General features: G+C 39.4%; 1 protein-coding gene across 3 annotated transcripts in view; it reads left to right on the forward strand.

The window, feature by feature from the left end:
• The window catches only part of LOC109630966 (copine-9-like), a 79,278-nt gene that overhangs the window by 26,562 nt on the left and 29,936 nt on the right, over positions 1-22,780 (forward strand). The window contains exons 3-7 of one of the 3 annotated variants that reach the window (XM_069527173.1): positions 3,866-3,912; positions 7,709-7,812; positions 8,958-8,997; positions 10,393-10,469; positions 11,896-12,064. In XM_069527173.1, coding sequence (XP_069383274.1) covers positions 3,866-3,912; positions 7,709-7,812; positions 8,958-8,997; positions 10,393-10,469; positions 11,896-11,917 — 290 coding nt within the window. In that variant the 3' untranslated portion in view covers positions 11,918-12,064. Of the gene's footprint in view, positions 1-3,865; positions 3,913-7,708; positions 7,813-8,957; positions 8,998-10,392; positions 10,470-11,704; positions 12,065-22,780 lie in introns of those variants that run through there. The other 2 variants (XM_069527172.1, XM_069527171.1) reach the window with 2 other exon arrangements.

The raw sequence follows: 22,780 nt of genomic DNA on the forward strand, positions 1-22,780 counted from the left end.
TAGTGATCAACTAGTGCAGTGCCCATTCTAAACCTACTTGTGGTGATGCTGGTTGTAGCTTCCTTTCTGAAACTGTTAAAGTCACTTGCAGTAATTGAGCCTCCGGAAGTAAAGACAGACCATGCTGTAAAATTCGGTGACTCAGTATCAGTACCCTGAGCTGGAGAATAAGTTGTTATGGCTGCGAACACGCTGTTGTCGTGATTGACAACATCACATACATTGATGAGTCCCAGTCGCAGCTGCTACAGAGCACCGGTCGCCTGTTTATTCAAAATTATTAATATTGAATGTATCACATGCTTGAATTGCACAAATTTCAACACTGCACTTCCGTGGGCCCTTAACAACACACATGCACACACAAGTGTGAAGACGATACGATTCTCAAAATATGTGTTGCCTACACAGACGGACAGGTTTCTTGAATCAGTAGATGAGTTGAGAGGATAATGAAGCACACATTTCTTTGCTTCAGTGTATAAAAGAAGAAAAGTCAAAAATCCAGCACACTGTCCATCACTTCATCATTAATACAGTGAGTATGTGTGACTCCTGACTGTAGTTGTCAAGTGATAACTCACAGTTTCTGATGTGCAAGACCTATATTTTGAAATTATGGCCTGCAATATATATGAAATGTGAATAATATAAAAATAATGTGAATAATATAAAATTTGATTTTCTAATACAGGTATAGAAATGCAACACATACCTGGTTATACCAAGCAGTTTAAAAACATTTTTAAGCTATGTTATTTGATACTAATTAGGAAGTAAGTTATTTGTTTTGCCAACGTTGTCAGGCTGCACATTACAGCGACAATGCTTTTGAAGAGGTGACAGAGAAAAAAGAAGAGAGGAGAAGAAATCAGGTTTCTCAGCAGCAGGCAGATCAAAAAGTGAATCCTGAAAATAGCATATAGTTCAAATATCTTTTTGTTTAAAAAAAAGTAGCAAATGTAAACTAGAGGTGAGGTGTCGTTAAATCACACACAAGCATTTGTATATTTTATAGTGTGGAACAAATTCAGTGGTGATGTTTTTTAAAAACAAAGTGAGCCACCTGACCATAAAATAGTTGTGCCTGTGTCCCTGTTTGCTGGATATCCATCTTGTTTCTCTGCCACTGCAGCACCTGCCTTCACTGTACCGTATTTACCGAGCTGTGGGTCCACTTGAGAACTTGATGTTATTTGTGCTCAGATCCTGATTCATTCACGTTCAAAGTCACCTGGGTACCCATCCTGCAGCCAAGTCATTGTCAGGAGTTGCAGTTGGGAGTCACGTTTAGAATGACAAGGAATTGGTTTGCGGTTTGGTTGCTCCATGGCCGACCAGATGGGCTCTTTCCTTTCTCAGTCACTTTCCATAAAGCAGGCAATCAGTCAACTTCATCGGACATGGCCGACACTGATGTAACCTCAATGTGTATTAGTTGGGGCCCGCTGTCGGGGCTGATGCGATGTTACTCTGCAACCTTGGGGGAAACAACAAAGTCCTATAGAAGTTTGATCTCAGATAAAGAGACAGTCTCCTGAACATCATTATTTCAGATGCTGTGGTGGAGAGAGTATTGGGGTATGACTTTACAAACTGCTTAAATCCCTGTTGTATACTTGACAGGTTTTTTTTCTGTCTGAAATATGATTCACAAACTAATTAACTTACAATAATCAGATTGACAACACACTTGTGTGCAGCATTGTGTGCTTTCCATATGATTAAGAACCTGACATAGGAAATATTGTTTATATCTAAAGACACAAGGTCCCAACGGTTCCCTCGCTGCTGCCCTGTCTCTTATCTCCTTTCTGTTAATTGCTCATTAGGAGGCAAAATGTGGTTTTAATCGTTTGCCAGTCCAGAGAGTCTGATGTTCATTAGAGCTAATGTCCAAACTTCACAGACACTGATGGTGCCCGTCTAGACACAAACTGCCACTCTTGGCCAATTAGAAAGACATTTCAAAGAGCTTTTAGTTAGTGTTGTTTGTTGGCTTATATCTGTGTTTGATTCTAACGTGACAACATGATAACTTCGTAGGTTATAATTGGTCTGCCTCTGTGGTATTGTGTATTAATGCAGTTGTACTCAGTTTCTCCTCAGGAGATAAATGTAATGTTTAATGACCAAACCACCACAAAGGACAGAAACTGGACTAGTTATGGGGCACATAATGTAAATGAGGCCTTATTGTAATTTAAGAATACTGAGTGTTGCCATGCTGGTTGCCATGCAGCTTTTAGAAACTTGTCATGCTGATTTATCTTATGTCATATGTGCTTAATGCATGACTTACAACGCCCCTTACAAAACCAGATAAAGTGAGAGTTGAGTGAAGGTCAGCATTTCAACATGTTCCCCAAATTAAAATCATCAACTTAAATATGAGCATAATGTCTGCTTTAAAGAAAACCAAACTTTTAGACAGATTTAAGTTGATCTTAATCAGCCTTGGTAATATAATTGTAATATTTTGATCTTGCAGATTGTCCAGAATGAGGTTAAACATCTGGTGTTTAATCACCCTAAAAAAACACGCTTCTTCTCCTCAGACTCCCACTTCTCTAATGAATTTCATCCCAAATTGTCATCCCTGCATGGCAATCAGGGCCCAGACGGTTCTCGTCTGTGGCTCCCTGTTGCCAAATGCTCCCTGATGGGCAACCCTCTCTGTCTTCAAGAACCTTGCAAAGACTCATCCCCTCTCTCATCACCTCCAACACCCTAGCATGTCTAAATACTATTTATTTCAGGGGTCTTCTTTTCTTGACTTCCTGCTTTTTGTCTCATTGAACAGATTAAGCACTGCTCTGTATATGCATTTGCCAAATAAGTTAATGTAGATTTCGGATAGTGTTAAAAAAAAAAAAAATAAATAAATGTAAATACTTCAGCGCTAGCAAAAATGATTTCAGTCATGTTTCTGGACAAGGGTCCAGTTTCATGGCAATTGTTCTAGCACTTGAAACTTTTCACTAAGAAACAAAATATGTGAAGTTTGTGGTTGAAATTGAGTAAATAAATGTGGATGACCTGTTGATGATTCAATAATAAGTGTCTGTAGACAATTATCTGTTTCATTGATGGTTAGGATTGGTGGGCAAACTGACATAACCATTCAAAGAACCATGCTGACAGCCCGGATACATGTTTCTAATGCAATGCTATTTTCAGCAGTAAAGGAATTATTAGGTATATGGAGCAAAGTTGCTCAGGTTTATGTCAAGGGAAATGGGAATTGTGTTAAAGTTGATACAAAGTCACCCAAAGACCTCTTTGGTCCCGACAAAGTCATAATCACCACCTTCTGTTTCAGGGCTTTGTCACTTGAGCATAAACATGTTGTTCTCAGACGTTATTTTTCTTGGACCCTGATTATGTTTTATATGGTCTGTATAATTATGCCACAGTTACAGCAATTCAACCTTTTTGTAATTATACATATTGGGAGAGATCTGGCTTGAGGCAGAAAATGTAGAGATTGTTTGCTCCTGCATTGTTATACATAAAATGTATGAAATTTTGTATGATTTTATGAAATATGATTTTGATTTATTCAGGTTGAATGTGTTCATTACATGAATTAATTGTTATTAAATAACCTTAAATCCCTTAATTGTCCAGAGTTTCTCTGTCGTAGCCATGTTGTAATAGGGTTGTACTGAGGAATTACTAGCTTTGCTTCAAGCTGTACTGGATCGAATGCGAATGGATGTGGCTAATATTGATTCTCCTACCTGAGCCTTTTAATACCTATCCAATGCTACAAGTACCCACATGTAAAACCCATCTGGTTAATCACTTTTTTCTTTTCTTCATGCCTCCCCTTCGGCTTCTTCTACATCCCGTCTCCTCTCAGTGGTCGTCCTGTATTTGCAGGCAGTTGGAAACAAAGAGTGGAGGGAGGTGAGTGGAAAATCTTTTTCTAGTAGTAATATCCAATATTCTGTTTACCCATGTATGCGTCTTTATTTTAAGTATTAAGTTCAGGCCAGTTTTTCTTGATGCCAGCGACTTTCAGGACTATGGGAGGGAGGGTTATTAAGATAAAGTCTAGAAGCAACTCACTACAAACCCCCGAGAACACTGTTGTAGAAAAATGAAAGTGTCAGCCTCCACTTAACCTCACAAGTGTAGCCACTCTCTGAAATAGACTTGGGTAGGACAGAAGAAAAATAAAACCATATGAGTGACCCCAGCTGATGAATTAACAATAGAGGTTAAAGAATTAATAAATAAAAAGGATCTCGTTATACCAGGTTTCCGATGTTGGACAAAAGAAACTCACATTAACACTCGGTGAGGAAGAAAAAGAAGGGAGATTCCTTCTCAGTTTCATTAAATATGCACCATCTGCTGCCCCTGACTTCTCGCTGTCTCACCCTCTGTCACTCCCTTTAAAGGCAGGGTCATGTGACCTTCCATTCATTACTGCCTCTTTGAATTTCTTCCCCCTTTTCATTTTTTCTCCTCAGTACCTCTCTCTGGCACATTTCCATGTCGACTTTTCGCCCCATTTTCCTTTATCGACTAATTTGCCTGTGGTCTCCTGTCTTTGTTGGTGTATTTACCCATTTGCAAATTCAAAGTCAACACTGATGTGTCGGTGAGGGCTTTGCCACGACTGATCCCCTTGCTTCAAGACACCTCACACCTTTTTATGCCACGTGACTGGGCTTAATCAAAAACACGGCGTGAATTGGGCTGCAATCAGCAGAGCAAACATCTCACAGCCATCCGCACACAGTGTCACCATGAGCACATACTGAATGTGGACCTTACATATCTTTTGTATGCTTTTGACACCATGTTTTTTCACTGCAATTATTTCTTTGAGATAGAAGTAATTAATTTGAATCCCTTTAAGCAAAAAAGAATCATTCTATACAAGCAGAATTTGTTTTTTAGTCCTCAGCAAGGACAAAGTTTTTCATTTTTAATGGTTTGTATAAGGTTTTTTTTTTTTTGTCCTTCTCTGGCCATTTACTGTTCCACCTGCATCAGGCTGTGCAATAAATTGCTTTCTGAACACAAGTGCTTCAATTATTCCCAGCCAATGGATACGATCTACCACTTTACAGGCTCCCACCAATCATATGGTGGCCAGCGGAAGGCTACAGATGTGATTGCTTGTTTGTGTGGTTACATGCTCTTCAGTTAGTATAAATCCATGGTTGCACCCGCATTTAAAACTAAGGTGAATTCAGTCTATTTCAGTGGAAACGTGTGTTAACTGAGGGAGGTCAAGAAAATCTGTGCAAGGGTCAAGATGAGCTGATACGAATCTTTTCTGAGTGCAACCATTTACGAAAAGCCAGAGGGATGAAACACAGTAGAGCAAAGAGTAAAGAAAATTAGGGAGCACACAAGTTACATGAGCAACCAAGCAAGCTAGAAGTCAGTGTACTTTTCAAGTTCATTCCTGTAAATAGTCTATCAGTTCAAGCCGTTTTCAGACATGACACCTGGAAGATATCCACTGAATTGCAACTGGAGTTTGCCTTTCACACATGATCAATGTAGCAGGAGATTCTCTGCTCAGAAGCATTCACAGCACAGTAATATCTGGAGCGTTCAGTTGAGGGGTAGAGGGGTGGTGCATCTAACTGAGGCAGGATGTAACATATAAATTCTGCTGTGGAGATCACACGTTTTTGTTTACAGCACATTGACACCTGCGTCGGTTCTTACCACAGAAAGCTCTCTTGAAATCTTCATCTGTGTTTTCTGCGTGTATGACATCGCTTTTTCTTCTTCATATATTTGAATTATTTTAGTTTGTTCTATTTGAGTGTCGCTTGCACATTGGAAATGTCATCGTAGTAAATCCTGTGAAGAATCTCCTATTTTGTTTCTGACATGAGCTCATTCGTATATATCTGGAGGTTTTACTCTGGGATTGGCAGAGCTTCTCCGAGAAAGGCCGGAGCATCTCCCTCGAACATTATCTGGAGTTCAGTGCATGTCTGATAGCAAGTGCAACATAAGCACAATTTTCTCACCAATGTAAAAACCATTTTCCTTATCAAAGATATTTCTGTAATTGTTTTTTTTTTCTTCTTTTCAGTGCTTTAAGTTGGCACTTACACAACCAAAATGCTACAGAGTAATGCTATTAAAATGCTATCAGACTACTAATAATAATGCTCATTATAGTAATATCTATCAAATGAGATGTATTGACAGTCGCCAGTTCTTTTTTAACTTATGTGATTGTTTTCTGTATTAACTAATTTCATTTAAAGGCTCAGTGTGTAGAACTTAGTGACATCTAGTGGTAAAGTTGCATGTTGCAGCTGAATACCCCTCACCCTCACTTTCCAAATCTGAAAGAGAACCTGAAGACTTCAGTTGTCATAAAAACTCAGAAGGCGTTTAGTTTGTCTAGTCTGAGCTACTGTAAAAAACATGGACGCCTCTGTAGAGAGATCTCCCTCCCGATGTAAATATAAAGTATTTAAATAAAAGAGCTCATTCTAGGGTAAAGAAAACAACAATTCATACAATTTAGATGAAATGCACCAGTGGAAACATCACAAGGATTATTTTATGTTCAATTTCTGCCAATAGATGCTTTTCACCTAAATCTTACACACTGGATCTTCAAACAAAAAAAATTCAGGCAAATGTCCTGAAAAACTAGCACACAGCAGCGGTGCACATACACACGAGGAAACAACTTTAAACACAAATCCCTCTTTTGTTTACCACTGTTGTTATTCAACTGTTATTTTGGCCTTGAGCGGTTCCTCCGTTAACCACTGCATTTCTGATCCTGAATAAATTGTTCTTCTCAAAGGATTACTAAAGAGGAGTAAATCAAATGTGTGGGTTGAGAGATGGTGAAATAAATACATGGTACCTTTGTACACACATTTTATAGTCAAATACAGTCTACTACCTATGTTGTAAGCTATTATTCTCTCTCCTAATGATATACTTATTACATGTCAACAAAAAACACCTTCCCCAGTTTCAATTCCATAATCTTCACCCATGATGGCATAGCACCAATTAACCAATCACACCTGAGTGAGATTGTAACCAAAAGGCGTCCAGCCCCGAAAATAGAAAGACTACAAGGAAATATCATGGGATTTTCCCGACTGGTCGATATAGCAGGTAGGTTCTGCGAGGCCTTGGTAATGGATAGGCTGGGGACACAGCTGATAGTGTGGATTATGTGCACTGGGCACTAAAGACATGAGTCGAGGTATCGAGGCTGTGGTGAGGCAGTGCCAAGATCAATAGCTCATTACACCGTGCTGTCAGGCCAGGCCGCTGAGGCTAGGCTGGCAGTCCACCGGGGGGATTACTGGTGTGATTGTCAGGGAGATGGAGAGACGGCGTGGCCCCGGTGGGAGGCTGGGGCCGGGACCTCGTGGGCTTGTTCGGTGGAGTGCCGGCTCTAATGTTCCTCTAGTGTTGGAGTCTGATTTCTGTGGGGACAAGCCTTTTAGCTCACAGGACAATGAAGCTTAGTGTGATGCAGTGTGATGTGATGTTTTGGCAAAGGCCCTTTCTATTTTGTGGGTTGTAATCCATAGGGTAAGGTCGACTGCTGCTGAATCTCATGAAATCTGTTATCTTCAATCTCTGGTCTACTTAGTTAATGTAACATATATTGACTTTTTGAACATATTGACTTTTTAATCAATGTTGCTTTTACCACCAATTACCACTTTCTTTCTATTTTTTTCAGTTTGGCAGGACTGAGGTAATAGACAACACTCGCAATCCAGATTTCGTCAGGAAGTTTGTCCTGGATTTCTTCTTTGAAGAGAAACAAAATCTAAGGTTTGATGTGTAAGTAGCGTGACTGCATTTCAATTCATATTTTCTAAAAAAAAATAAGGACTCACTTAATTCTAAACTCCTGCTTTACTCAGGTGGATTTAAAGCAACAAACCTAAGTTACTGATGAATTTAATTACATTTGAATAATTTCTCTCTGCAAGTCTATTTAGTGAAAAGCTCATGTTCCCCCCATTAGAAGCCAGTCTAATTAGATGTCTAATCCTGGAAGGACATTTTTAAATTGGAGATTGTATGCCCATGATATATGTAGCATTGGAATAAGTTGCATTTCTCACTGCAAAAATCAGTAAAAGGTAAAGTCTGACATTTCCAATTTGATTTGTTGCTATTAGTGGGGTGAAAGCACAAAGAAATGTAACTTCTATGTGTGAAGAAAGGAGCCAGAGGTGATTGACATGGTTTAGCATTAAGACTTAAATAAGAGGACCTAGTTATGGAGCCTAGAGTCTCACATGTACATAAAAGTAAAGATTATGTAGATAACTACCTCTTATACACTAAATTTAGTGGGTAAACGCAAGCTTTTTAAACAGTAACCCCTAAAAAAAAGGCAGTTGACTCTTTTTCTATTGCCAGTAGTGGAGTTTTCCTTTCTGTTTTTCCCTTGGTGCATCATATTCGTCGTTACAAACGCACGGACAATTAAGGCGCTCTCTCACATCGCTGTCTTGCCAAATTAGCGTGTTCACCTGAGTGTTCATGTTTCCATCACTGACAGTCAAAGCTGATTTAAACCTGTGTCTACAGCAGACTCCTTTGACCAGGGAGTAAATGCTGATTGAATCCATTCACATTGCAGATGAAAGACAGATGATAGCAGGTGTTTATTCACCAGTGGAAAAGAGGCTACATTATCTACTTCCTTCCACCTTCCCCTGAGTCGAGCTAACTTGAACATAGGCCATAGAAACAAAATTTATATTGAACTCCAGAGAAAGTAAGAGATTACATACATTTCTTCTGTGTCGGCCACTTATGATTAATGGTATAAGAAGAACAATAGGCCAATAGTGCTTTTGGAAGTAAACATGTTTTCAAGACTTAAGCCAGTGGATCTGTGCATGTTGTTCTGACTCACTTCAAATGCAACCCTGCTAGTTCTTACAATCTTATCACCTCTGTTTTTCTCGCAGGTACAATGTGGACTCCAGAAGCTGCAACATTTCCAAATACGTAAGTACAGTATGTCAAACTCAAATGACAGCTTTGACTCAGAGCTGATAACTTCTGTCAGGCCTCAAATCTGTCAGGTTCATACTCTCATTCATTACTCATGCTGTTGAAGCTGATTTACTGTGAATGAGTGCAGCAGTTGATGATGATGTTGATGATTCAGCATGAATAGAAATCTCACTGAGTATTTCGGACTCTGTAAATCCATCTTGTGACAGACTTTTTTTGTCTTTCCTAACAAAATAAACCACATGGGAGAGCAGAAGGTGAGTGGTTTGTATACAGACTATATTGTCCTTATGAGTCCGGCCATTACGCTTCAAATCATATCACTTTTTAGTCGTTAGTCCCCAGAAGATACTTTTTTTTGGCATTTTATTCACTTTAATTTTATTGTATTTTTTTCCCATTCTTTCATCTTATTCCATCAAGGACAAACACCTCCCTCCTGGAAGCTCCCACCATAGTGTTGTTCCTCATTTTGTTTCTGCATTTTGTCATTCGCTCAGGTAAAGCAACTTTAAGAACTCGATATCAAAGCAAAAAGCAGCTGTTGTTGTTTGAGACGGTCCCCTACAGCAGAATGTGCATGTCAGGACGATCGTGGTAGCTACACACATGCTCACTTTGTAGGACTCACACCTACACCTGCTCGTGCCCACTCACAATAAACATCAGCGTGCAGTGTTCTGCCCCTGTGCAGGAGTTTTATGTTGTCGTATCATCTCCCTGCTTTATGTTGGCATATATTTTCTCCTCTGTAGTGTGTGGGCTGGAAAGCAGAATCAGTTGTTTAATGAAAAAGCTTGATTGAAGGAAACAAACAATTTCTTTTCTACTATGAAGGCACCTCATGTGGCAGTTTTTAGGATAATTAGTCGACCAACAAGTGGCTCACTTAATGACTCCTGGGCTTGATCTATTTGGCTGAAAGCATTTGTATATAAAAAGGTGAACGGTTTTATTCAAAATTATACTACAATGAGAATACATTTTAATGGAACTTTAATAACTCTCATTTTACTACCCCAATTGATTTCATATTCGTAGATGTTTTTAAGCTTAATCTGTTTAACGATAACCTCGTTTATTGAAGCGCAGGAGGCCCAGAATGTGCATAGTTATTTCCTCAGTGTTTATATATCTTAATGGGCTGCTTCTTCTTTGCTAATTTATAGAGTCTTGAGGAAAAAGTTAAATGGGAATCTGTCAGCACAGACCACACTGCAGTGTCTTTGAGATGTGTAAAATTAAAAATGGCTCCATGCCTGCATCAAGCGGAGCAATAATTCTGAATCTAAAAGTTGTATTTCTGGGTATTTTCCATTAGCCTGTTGTGAGACCAGGGCTCTCTCTTGGCCCCTGTCATACAATTAAATATATTTTCCCCTGCAGGACTTTCTGGGTCAAACCTTCTGTACCCTTGGAGAAATCATCGGCTCCACTGGAGGACGACAGGAGAGGACCCTTTCGTAAGTCTGACAGCATCCTAACATTCCTTTCTATTGTATGGGTGAGAAAATACTGCAGTTTTTATGCCCCTCCACCAGAAACAGCTGTTGCTTGAGGCAATATGCTTTCATGTTTTCTGTCCGTCTACCTGTTCCGTTCTCATGAACATTATATCTTAGGAACACCTGCCGGGAATTTCATTACATTTTGGACTTAACTCTATCATTTATTCATTATGATAGAATGACAAAATAAATATAAAGAATGAAATGATACATTAAATATTATATTAAATTCATTTTAAGTCGTCACTACATATATTTTGTGAGTCTGGACAGATATGGATGTAAACTGCATTCTAGCTGCTTGGCGGAGGCACATCTGTGAGCTAGTAATTCTAGTGTGTTCAGGTTTTGAATCATATTCATTATAGGAACTATTCACATAAATTATTTCTTCAGCTGGGCAGAATGAAATGAGTGCTCCTCTGTCTCTTGTTCCATATTTATTGATGGATGATGTGGGAATCAACAGTATATGCACCATCTCACTAATGCAGTGTTTATAGACTCACCCAGTTTAAACAGCCTCATCTATTATATTGTTTGATCAGAGTGTGAGGGGCCAGATTAGACTGTTGCCTCACTGCAAACTGAGCTCTTGTTGCCAAAGTAGTATTTAGTTTTTTACCATATTATACAAAAGGGACTGAAGCTTGCGCCAGTATGTAGTTGCGAAAGAGGTCAGCATCACAATGAAAGCATCACAAAGTTGCCAGTAGTAACACAGCACCACCTATAGCTCATCAGAAACATTGCAGCCTTGGTCTGCTCTGCTGGACTCCAACATCACCAAACCAGACTGTGTTGAGGAGATGGTGCAAGCATTGTGAGAGGAAGCAGAAACAGCGGCTAACCTGATCCATCCAAAGTTAGCTCCATTGCCAAAATGGATCATATAGGACTCCTGTGAGCTACCCAGTGCAACGTAAGGCACTGCTGTTTAAATTCTCACAGAAACATGGCTACATCCTGGACTCTGAAATGCCACTTCATTGACTTACAAGCTATAGGGCAGACAGAGCCACAGACACCAGTGGTAAGACCCATGGAGGCGGTGTTCATGTTTACAACAGCAATGCTCTTTATCCAGACGCTGCAGTAGTCTCTAAACACTGTTCAGCTCTGGTGGAGTATAGGGTCATCAAGTCTACCTTTTTACCTGCCGAGGGAATTTATTGTTATTCTGCTACTAGCTGTATGACAGCAGAGACGCACGGAGCCTGTGGCAGAAGATTCAGACCCTCACGGACTACAAACCTCCAGCACAAGGCTGTGACAACATCTCTCTGATGAACCAACTGAACATCTTTGCCAGTTGTGATACACCGAACAACACCACTGCACAGAAGTTACCAGCCCCCCCATGTTTTGTGTTTCTCTTCAGCCAGCGCCATGAAGTACTTTAAGAGGCTGGTCATGCATCACATCAAATCCAACCTTACTCCCACCTTTCAGTTTGCCTATCAGGTCAACAGGTCTGCTGATGATGCAGTCTCTTCTACCCTCCACGTTGCCCTCAGCCACCTGGACGACTCATTTATTAAGGATGCAGTTCATAGACTTCAGTTCAACATTCATCAACATTAGTCCTCAGCAGCTGATCGAGAAACTGGACCAGCTGGGCCTGCACACCTAACTTTGCCACTGGCTGCTGGACCACAGTCTCCCTGCATGTATGAAAAACAAAGGAGATTATCGACTACAATGGTAATGCTGTGGAACATGTCAGCAGTACCAATTGGTAAGGGTGCACATCTCACAGGACCTCTCCTGGAAGAACAACACCTCAATACCGGCCAAGAAAGCACAGCAGTGCCTTTACTTCCTCTGTAAGCTGAAGGGAGCAAGAGCACCATCACCTTCTGCTGAGGCACAACAGGAGCATCCTGACCAGCTGCATCACTATGTGGTGAGAGGATCACCGGTGTCTTAGTCCTTTCCCTCCTGGACATTTACAACACCCACCTAGCCAACACAGCCACCAGCATTGTGAGGGACCCCACCCACCCCTCATACCCCCTCTAGGACCCCACCAAACACCCAAACCCCACACCCACCTCCACCACCAGCCAACCTACCTCCTACCTCCGAACAACTGTTATGAATCTTTTCAATGCAAACATGCACCTGTCGCTTTTGTATTAATTTAATAAATGCTTCGATCATACTACTGCTTTCTTGAACTGTTATTTACCACATAATGTGGATGTACATCACCCCATGTATATTTTGCACTCTCAATCAATTTTTTCACTATTTTGGTTTGCACTACTCTCATCCTATCCACTGTGTGCCTTATGATGCATATTATGTTGTACTGTGTACTATGTCTTGAGTACTTAATATGTTCCACACTTAAATGTTCTGTCTACTTTACACCAAGGATCAGAGAGAAATGGCATTTCAATCCTGTCTATGTCTTTTACATTTGGCAGAATTGACAATAAACTTTGAATATGACATTTAAATGTCCTGGTGTTTCATTAATATTTGACTTCAGTGACAAACTAATATGCATTTTAAATGTATAGATTCAATGTCCAGTGGGACAGGTGGACAGATGGACAATATTCTGTTACATATTATCTTTTAGCAGTTTCTGTCTGACATGTTTTCCTAGACAGTTTCAGCTGTAGCTCTGCTTTCCTCTGAAGTGTCACAGGTGGAGGGGAAATGTGCACCGCCAGGTGGTCACCACCACCACCTGTGACACTTCTGAAGAGAGCTAAAGCTGAATCAGTCTGGGTAACCAAACAAGCTAGGAATAGCTCACAAAGTATCTTAGGCAAACTTGTAACATCCGTGAGTTTGGCTACATGGTGTTCTCCATTTAAATTGATAGTTCACCCAAATTAATTTATCTACTCACCAATATGGTGATGGAGGGGTGGGAGAAGTGTCCACCAAACACATGGTTTCAGGGGTAAACAGCATTGCAGCCAAATCCAACAGAAGTAAATGGTGACCAAAATGTAAAAAACAACAGAATAAAACATATATTGCCCCCATACTTCTCGTGTGATGTCATCCATACCATGTTTTTAGCCTAAATGTCCTCTGTGATCCACACATGAACATGCCTCCAGAGGAGGATATCAGATCGGCATAGTGGTGAAGTAGATCATGAGTAAATTTTCATTTTTGGGTGAACTATCCCTTTCAGGCTGCAATTAATTGTTATTTTCAGATTGATACATTTCCTGGTTATGATCTTAATTGTTTGGGAAAATGGGAATGTATCATCAATGTATTCCCTCAACCAACAATCCAAAACCCAAAGACAATGTTGCAAACTTTCTAACTCAGTTTCTATTCTGCTTATACCTTCACCACAAATTTAATTTGCTCTCTAATTTTGCAAGTTTGCTAATTTGCACTCCCAAAAGCACCTATGGGGTTGCTCTTGGAGGTTTAGCTCGACCAAGAGCAACGGCTTTGCTTGTGAAGAAATCCTTGTGTAATTAAAACACCAGTCTGTCAGTGGCAATATTTTCTGGGTTTTATTTTTTTCTGGATTGGGAATACAGTATATGAATCACTGCCACTGACTTCAACTGGACTTGGGGATGAGCCCGGTCAACTAGGGGCCAGTTTATGGCCCTTGCATCTGTCCCCTGCCAGTAGCACTATTGACATGTTCTAGAAAGCTTATCATGCTCAGACAGACCAAACAATCAGCCGGCTGTATTTTGCTTTCTGCCTGAATGCCACAGTGCTGGGTGAAAAACAGAAAGGGAGTAAAGAGCGAAAGAACAACAGAGTATTTGGCATAATTTGAATATAAATGAAAGTGATGCCAGTGTTTGAATATATACGCAAATATAAATGTAGACATTGAGTCTGTGTCAAAATGAAATAAATTATATATAAATACAACTTTGGATGGTTTGTCAGGTTAAAAGAAAACGCACTAAGGGCCTAAAAACAAAATTTACACACACAAATGTTGGCATAAAAGAGATGAAAAGATTAAGGTCCCCCTTTTTTAATTAAAGGGACTCTTAAAGATGGACAATTACTCACACTCATCACAAACCTGCCAAAAGGATCTACGTTATTAATCATGTCTTCACTGTATCCATTAATGGAATTCACCTTGAGGAGAAAAATGTATAAAGGTGACATAAGTAAAAGATTACATACAATAAGACCCCTGCTGAAGGATTGTCATAATAAATCATTCTGTGATTAATGGGGGACAAAGGAGCTTAGAGACACTGACAAGGGGGATTCTCAAACACTGTACAGATAACAGCCTGATCTATCTCGTGCAGAAAACCACACTGGAATTGTAATATCAATTTGAACAGGTGAATGTGCAGGTCCAAATTATATAGAACTTTTGAAATCAAAATGTATAATTTTTGAAGCCACTAAGCTAAATCTCAACTTGAACCAGAAGTTACAGTATTCTTTTGAATTTATTGATTCACATTTACATTCAAGTTCTTGTCATCAGACACTAGCTTTGGAAAGGAATTGAGCACAATATAAGACCTTATCAGTCACTGGAAAGGGCCGTCAGTCATTACCAGTTCCCTTTCTTTTTGAAAACTGTTAGCTAGCTTGCAGTCTTATTCTTCGCTGCTCTTGCTTATGCAGTCTGGCGTTGCTTGAGAGCTGATATGTGTACATGCATCATTGTGCACACATTGCTCTATAGCATAGTGAATGTAAAAACTTCCTATATTAAAATTGAATAAAAAACAATTGCATTATGAATGACATGCCATTATTTACCCAATCTGATTCAGACAAATGTCACTGTAAAAAAATTCAATGATTACAAAGTGATTCCACTCGTCTATAAAGAAATCGCTGACAAGTGTCCCCCTTGTCAAGATCCTCTAAATCAAGGGTTTTCCAGTGATCTGATTGTTCATTGGTTGGGCCATTGACAGGTGTGGATCTGTTATCACTGTTATAACACCTAAACCTAAGGATTGGGTCAAAAGATGCTATAGGGAACTACAGTTTGAGTCAGGTGATGATTCTCTGTGAATTCATTATTTTGTGCATTTCCTTTCAAATAGAAACAGCCACTTGATTCTTAGTTAATCTGAAAATATTGATTAGTGCAGCTTTAAAAATATACCTCTGAAATCTCAGAGCACCAGTGCTCATTTTCTGCTCTGCAGAAATTAACCATGGCAAATATCAAACTGAGGCTTTGAAGATTTCCCCAAATCCCAACAATCATTTTTACTCTTAATCATTCAATACCTAAGAAGATCTCAAAATACCTGGGACAAAAATACCTGGTGGCCTCGATTCCCTTCAGAGACAGATGTTTTGAATTTAAAAATAAAAACAGCTAATACAAACTACTATAAAACAAACAATACAGCAGAGATATGTAACTCCTGATGCACCTCCTGTCCGTGGCTTTTTCACAGTAACACTTAGTTCCCCTATACCTTCCTTCACCTCCCCATCTGAAGCTGAGCGATTTGGCTTCTGATGGCAGCAAGAGGTAGCGAAAAAGTGAAAAGAAAAGAACGGAAAAGACCGGCAATACAATAAGAGACAAAAATGAAAAGGACAAAACCAACAGAATGCAATCACTATTCCTCCCATATGGTCAGTGTCTCTGATGGCTGCCTGCAGGGAATAGACAACTGTCTGGAGCCTCTGATAGATCAGACAGAGCAAAGCCCAGGGGGAGAAACAAGGGAGGGTGGTGGTAGAAAGTGAGGTAAAAGGGGAGATGAAAAGTGAAAAAGAGGTACGTGAAGGGTGACAGACAAACTCTGCAGACTAGGGATGAGGGAGGGGAAGACAGGGAATGTAATTCAACGAATGGAAACGGATGAAATGTAGTGTATGAAGAATATACAAAAGAGAGAAGAAAGAAGAGAGAAAATCGGGTTGAAGGAAATGGTGCAATTGAAAAAGAAAAGTTCCTTGGACAGAAAGAGACGAAAAGGTTGTGTGCTGTCATTTAGGAGACTCTGCACACGCAGAACAAGACAAGAACCACAAGAAATCTTGGATAAAGACAAAATAGACCCTGTATAACAAAAAAACTCTGGCGTGTACAATGGTTTATTGATTTTTCTTCTGCGTTTGCTGTCATCAAACACACAAATACACATAGAGAAAGAGTCCAGAGCCTATATGGCTGTGGTAGCCTCCTCATGTTGGTGGGTGTACATTTTTATAGGTCAACAGTTTTAAAAACGGGCTTCATGCTGCGTGGCAAACTAAGCACTCCTTTCCACTTACCTGCGTTGCTATGGTAACCAAGGGGGCTACTTGCCGAGGCGGTAAAGTATAACAATGATCCAGAATATACCCTTTCAAAAAATAAATGGGGAGCTCAGCAGGTTGCATTATATGGACACCCATGCTGAACGACTACACACCAGAGGTATTTTTAAACTGAAATGCATGCTTGTCCAGAGAAACAATCAGTGATGCCTATACACACACATACTAGATAATGTATGGTTTCCTTTATGTAGGACACAGAACAGCACTGACCATGAGCTAAAACTTGGAGTTGGCAAACAAGAAAAAATCTAAACAGACAAATCATTTTGTAGATGTAATGTGAAAAAATTAGGCCAGTCCAGTAACAATCCCACAGGCTGTCAGTCACCCAGATGTAGATTGATAGGGTGGATGGTGAACTAAATAAGACGTCTGCCGTGATGGTTGTGTTGCAGGGATTGAAATAATACCTGTGTGGATATGGCTGCGAGACATTGGTCAGTTGGTGCAGGGTGTCAGAGGGCAGGGTGTGTAATTGGGGGCAGAGTTGGATCTGTTCTGTGGGATGGTGTCATACTCTCATATAGCAACACATACACAGAGTAAGTCAGCCATACATGATATATAGTCTATTTCCGTTCCATCTGCTTATTCCACACACGTCTCTCTGTCTGTATGTGCTTGGTTACACTAAGAATGCAGGTTTTTATAACCAAAATACATTGATTATGATGTATGGATATTTCTATGTATTTAAATAACTTAAATAATAACTTACCTAAGTAGGTTCTAAGTCAAAAACATTTATATTACTGCATGTGAAATGTTGCTTCCTGTATAATGACTTGATTCATATAAAAAATACATAATTACACTGTATGTTCAGTGTCTAGTAGGCTTCATAATGTTGGACTATCACACACTGACAGCAAGATATTAGAAAACTGCACCTTTGATAAAACTAAATCTAATTACTGGTAATATTATTAGATTATTATTGTTATGAGCTTCAGTTCAGTTTGCAGGTGTTGCTTCTCTATTATTGTGCATAAGGAACAGTCATATAACTATTATTTACTCCTTAATATCTATTATTATTACTCAAATAATATATAAAATAATATTAATACATATTAATAACTCTTTGCCTCTCAATATCTCAGTCCCTTGATATCCAGAAAATATACTTCTCATAATATACAGTAGAATAAAGGATTAATTATTGTTGCTCACTCTTAGCTCACTGAGATATCAGTTAGAAAACATGAAAAAGTTCAGTGTTCCATAAGGAAGACTTGCAAACATATGGACAAGAAAGTCCAGCAAAATCTGAATAACGGTTAAAAACAGAAACCCTTGATCATTCCTAATAAACTACTCTCTGATTGACAGAGCAAAATAATCTTAATCTGTTATTTCTATGTTTTCCCTGTTGCATGTATATTCACTTTGAAAATAACCAAGGACCAGGGAGTTAAAACCACCGCGCTATTGTCCAGCTCATCTCCATCATCACAGTCTTAGGTAAAACTCTACCGTGCAGTGGGTGCCTGCCCACTGTTTCCTGTGGTTCATGAATTAGACAACAAAGAAACTGAAATCTTCTTCTTTGGGAAGCTTCTCCCTCCTCACTTTAGGTGGTATGCTCTCAGAATAAGAAGTGCTAGACTTCATCACCGAGTCACCATTCAGGAGTCAGCACACCACGAGCTAAACGTGGCATTTTCGTACTGTGTCTAACCCTCTTCCCCCTCACACCTTAGACCTATGAGTAATTGGCCATTCGGATCAGCTCGGATCAGCCCCACCTTTGCAAATGGTGGGACGGCACATTGTAAGAATCATTTCCGTTCTGAGTTTACCTTCAGTCACAAACATTAGAGGTTATGGTCAAATGAATCCAAAATTACAGTATTCAGCTCACATAGCAGAGATGAATTTCCAGTGACAACACAGTCCCTGAATGCAACTTATATTCTAGCCCATGGCCATGAATATTGGCTCCTCCTGTCAAAACCCCACAAATTAAAGATTTTTAAATTATTGTACAGAAAAAAAAATTGTTCTTAGAGTTCAGGGATTGGATCATCAACAACAACCTGTTTGTAGCATATCCTGTGGAATACCTCAGGGAACAGAATGGCAATGATTTTTCAGATACCGAACTAGACATTTTGCCCTGAAACTACAAGGCAACATCACATCACCCCCAGCAGATAAAACCAGCATTCAGCTGTCAGGTGGTGGAGGTTTTGTTCAGGTAAAAACAAGGTCTGCTAATGTGAAATTATTATCAGTTAGTTTGACTTAAATCTTTAAGCTCTTGTCGGACAGCAATATGTTTGATTTTAAGACAATTGAGCTAAAGTAGACAATCTGATCAATAAAACTTATTTTAAAACTCTTATTTTACACACACACACACACAGACCTATACATCAGTCGACACTTTCTGTGACTGAGGTCTGTGTCCTACAGTACCAATGTCCTCACTGTGCCATCTGGTGTGGCGGTTCACATCTTATCTGGCCTGCTCTGCTATGACAGGCACAAAGACAAAACACATGCTGCTGCTGTTCTCCTTCTGAAGGGAAGATTAAACCTTATCAGGCCCAAAATCAGATGTTAGACCCTTAATCTAGCCTCAAAAAAGTATAGTTATACCTCTATAATACCTCTGTTAAATCAGATATCCACATCACCTTTTTTATTTCAGTCTCAATGAACCAGTGAATGAATAAAAATGTTTTTAGATAAAACAGAGACAATGAAACCATCCTTAATCGGGTCCAACTTTCCAATTAAAAAATCTGCCTCACAGCAGATGAATCAACACAGATTTACAATGGGTTATCTACCAACTGGCAAGAGTTTGCTGTTACTTTATCTCGTAAAACAAGGTTGTGTAATGGCTCTGTTATGAGCAAGCAGAAATTAGCTTTGAGCTAGTTTCATGCTTGCCAGCTTTGATCATCTTGGCAAATAATGTGACAGTGTTGTTGTGTTGCAGTCACGGATACAGACAACACCTCTATTCTGTGAGCTACACAACTTGTTTGAATAACAAAAGGATTGACTGTGGTGAGATGAGCTTTTGGATTAGATCATCACAGAGTGATGAGAACAGCTTTTCCATGTTGGTGATCTGACACATTTGGCTGTTTCATTCAGAATCATTTTCGTTAGGATTTTATTTTTTTCATGTGGAAGATATTATGAACTACTCTTGCATTGTTCTTTGTGATTCTTTGTTTCTATGTTTGGCTTTCACTCTCTTTACTATTGTGCCTGTGCTAAACCTGCCTGTTTGTAATGCTCTGTTCTCTTGTAGCTCTGGAGCTACTTCAGAATTATTCCTTGTTATTAGTGAGTCCTCTTCCTACCTGCATTATCTGCAACTGCTGTTATTGTTATATACATTACATGCTGCTTCTTCAGGGTTCTGCTCAGACACAATCTTCAGACCCAAGTTCACAACCTTTACAGATAAAAGCTCTGCTATTCCGTGCAGTATAAGTCAAGACAGCAACAAAACAAACTTTTTGCTTTTACTTTGGAAAAAAAACGTGATTCTGTTACTGTCATGATCATCTGTGATTGTCACACAAATAATGATAAAAAAATAATCAAACTACCAAGATTACCTGGAGTTGATCCGTGTTTGACCCCAGTTGTTGACCACTGCTGTGGTTTATTAGAGGACATAGAAGACATGCCCACATTGTACCAAGCTGGACAATTTACAATAAACATCACAGATACAGACAATTGTAGAATTAGTAGATGTATTTTTAATGTATCATATTTATACTGTCCTATTTTCTCTTTCTACATTATCATGAAACTTATACAAAAGAAAAAAGTAAAAACTACAAATGAACATCACAAATCATTTTTGGAAACAGTAACACCAGATAAAATCATGTCAACTGTGAACTAAAGAACTACCTAAAGTCTTTGTCAGTTGATTTCAGTTAAAAGTCAATTAGTCATAGTTGTAGCCGTCCTCTGGGATCCTCCTGCTCTGTATCATCGGTACTGTGATTTCATCTAACACCTATCATGGAGACTATCATTCCTCTACCCCCTTCAAGCTCTGCTAATTTGGAGCTCATCCTTTAGCTCATTTGGAGCTGGCTCTGACTGCAGAGATATTTCTCTCTCTCTTCCTCCACACCGGCACACTCTCTACTGAAATAGAATATCTGTTGTTGTGACTACCTGAAAGTCTAGTCCTTTAAAATATGATGTATTTGCAGTGTTTTCCATTAATTATGTAGACTGTGGTGGCTTTGTCGTAGTTTCATAATGAACCCATCCTTTTACACTTCTCATGATAACATAAGAGATCTCTAACTGGGTTTGTGCACCAGTATTTATCGCGCCATTTGCCACATGCTCCTGCAACCGCTAGCTACCTTTACTGTCCATAACGTTTTTACCATCCACGCAGACAGTCAGACCTCATAATTTCAGTTTCAGTTGTGGCATCAATGTTGTTCCTTTTCTCATGTGAGAACTTATCTTTCACTCTTAAGTCTCTTTTTTGTGTACATGTTACTCAGAATCTCGTTAGAGTGACCTTCATGCATGTGGAGCCCCATTACCACAATAGATCGAATGAATTCGGGGGAAAATGTTAATTTGCAAATGCCATTTTTTAGACAGTAAAACTTGAAGAGCCATGATGTGGAGCAAAAACCTGTTTGCCTGCATTTGGGGTTATGTGGTTGGTTGTGCTGTGTGTTTGTGTGTGTGCCTGTGCCAGCTACACACACTGAGGAAAGTGAGGGCCACAATAACCACACAGTCCATGTCCCTCAGTCCTGTCCAGTCACCGGATGACTACCTTTTGTATGTACATGTCCAAGTGTCCCATTTAAAAAGCCTCTGTCAGCAAGTAAACCATTAACTCTGCAGACATGTACTCGGCACATGAGATTATGACACATGTCCCAGCAGATTCAGCCTGACACGCAGGAGGTAACACTTGGATGTCACATAAGATCATGTGTCTCTCCCCACCCCCTTGTCTTTTCCATGCCTGCCTGTTCCTGCTTGGTGACACCCGGGCACTTAATACAGAGGAGCAGAATCTATGTGTGGTGACTGCTGTTTGGTTCACTCAGATAGAGCTCTTTGGACACATCTGGCTTCATTTAACTCACATGTGTCTGTATCATTTCTTATTTTTAGAAATAGTTGTAAGGCTAAATTGATGTGTTTAAACTAGTTTAGGTGTGTATTTATGATACAGTGTAATTGTGTGTAAAGTGATGCTCCAAACATATATCTTTTAATAATCAAGATATGTTGAAGATGAAAATTAAGTAGTGAATGAGTTAGTGATGTCGTTATATTATAAGAATAAAGCCAAAAAAAGTTTTAATTTAATGACAAAAACTCTTAAAGGGAGAATTAAGAAAAATCATTGAATCTGAATCATCTTATTGTTTGTTGAGAAGCTACAGAAGCTCTTTAAATAGCACACAGATCCAAGTCTGAGTGGTTATTTCTTCGGAATAGACAATTTCTTACAAAAATCAAAAGTCCTGATAAATATCATAATGTGGAGCTGATGTGTCAAAATATTATATAATTTTTAATCATTTCAACCCAGGTGACAGGCTGATCTACTGATAAACCCCCTCTAGAATGACATGTAGTCTAAACTACAACTTAAAGGGATGGTTCACCCAAAGATAAAAATTCACTCATTATCTACTCATCCTAACTGAGGGGTGGGTGAAGTGTTTGAGTCCAAAACACTTCAGGAGTCTGTGGGGGGTAAACAGTGTTGCAGCCAAGGTGACAGTTTCAAGTCAAATTTGAATGCTGGGGTTTGTGGACAATTGGATATATATTTTCTGTTGTGTTGTATTATTTAGTCAGTTTTGCATCTGTCACGTGATAGAACACGTCAATGTTCCCACTCGTCCACAGTGAGTCCACCCGATAATCTCCTGCTTTTTTCTTATATGGGCTCATTTGGTCCCTACCAGGGGGCTGGCAGGACGGAGACCGGCGCAACTGATTGGGACAGCTGCGTTCTCGCA

The sequence above is a fragment of the Paralichthys olivaceus genome, chromosome 6, assembly GCF_024713975.1.
Source record: "Paralichthys olivaceus isolate ysfri-2021 chromosome 6, ASM2471397v2, whole genome shotgun sequence".
NCBI classification, from domain to species: Eukaryota; Metazoa; Chordata; class Actinopteri; order Pleuronectiformes; family Paralichthyidae; genus Paralichthys; species Paralichthys olivaceus.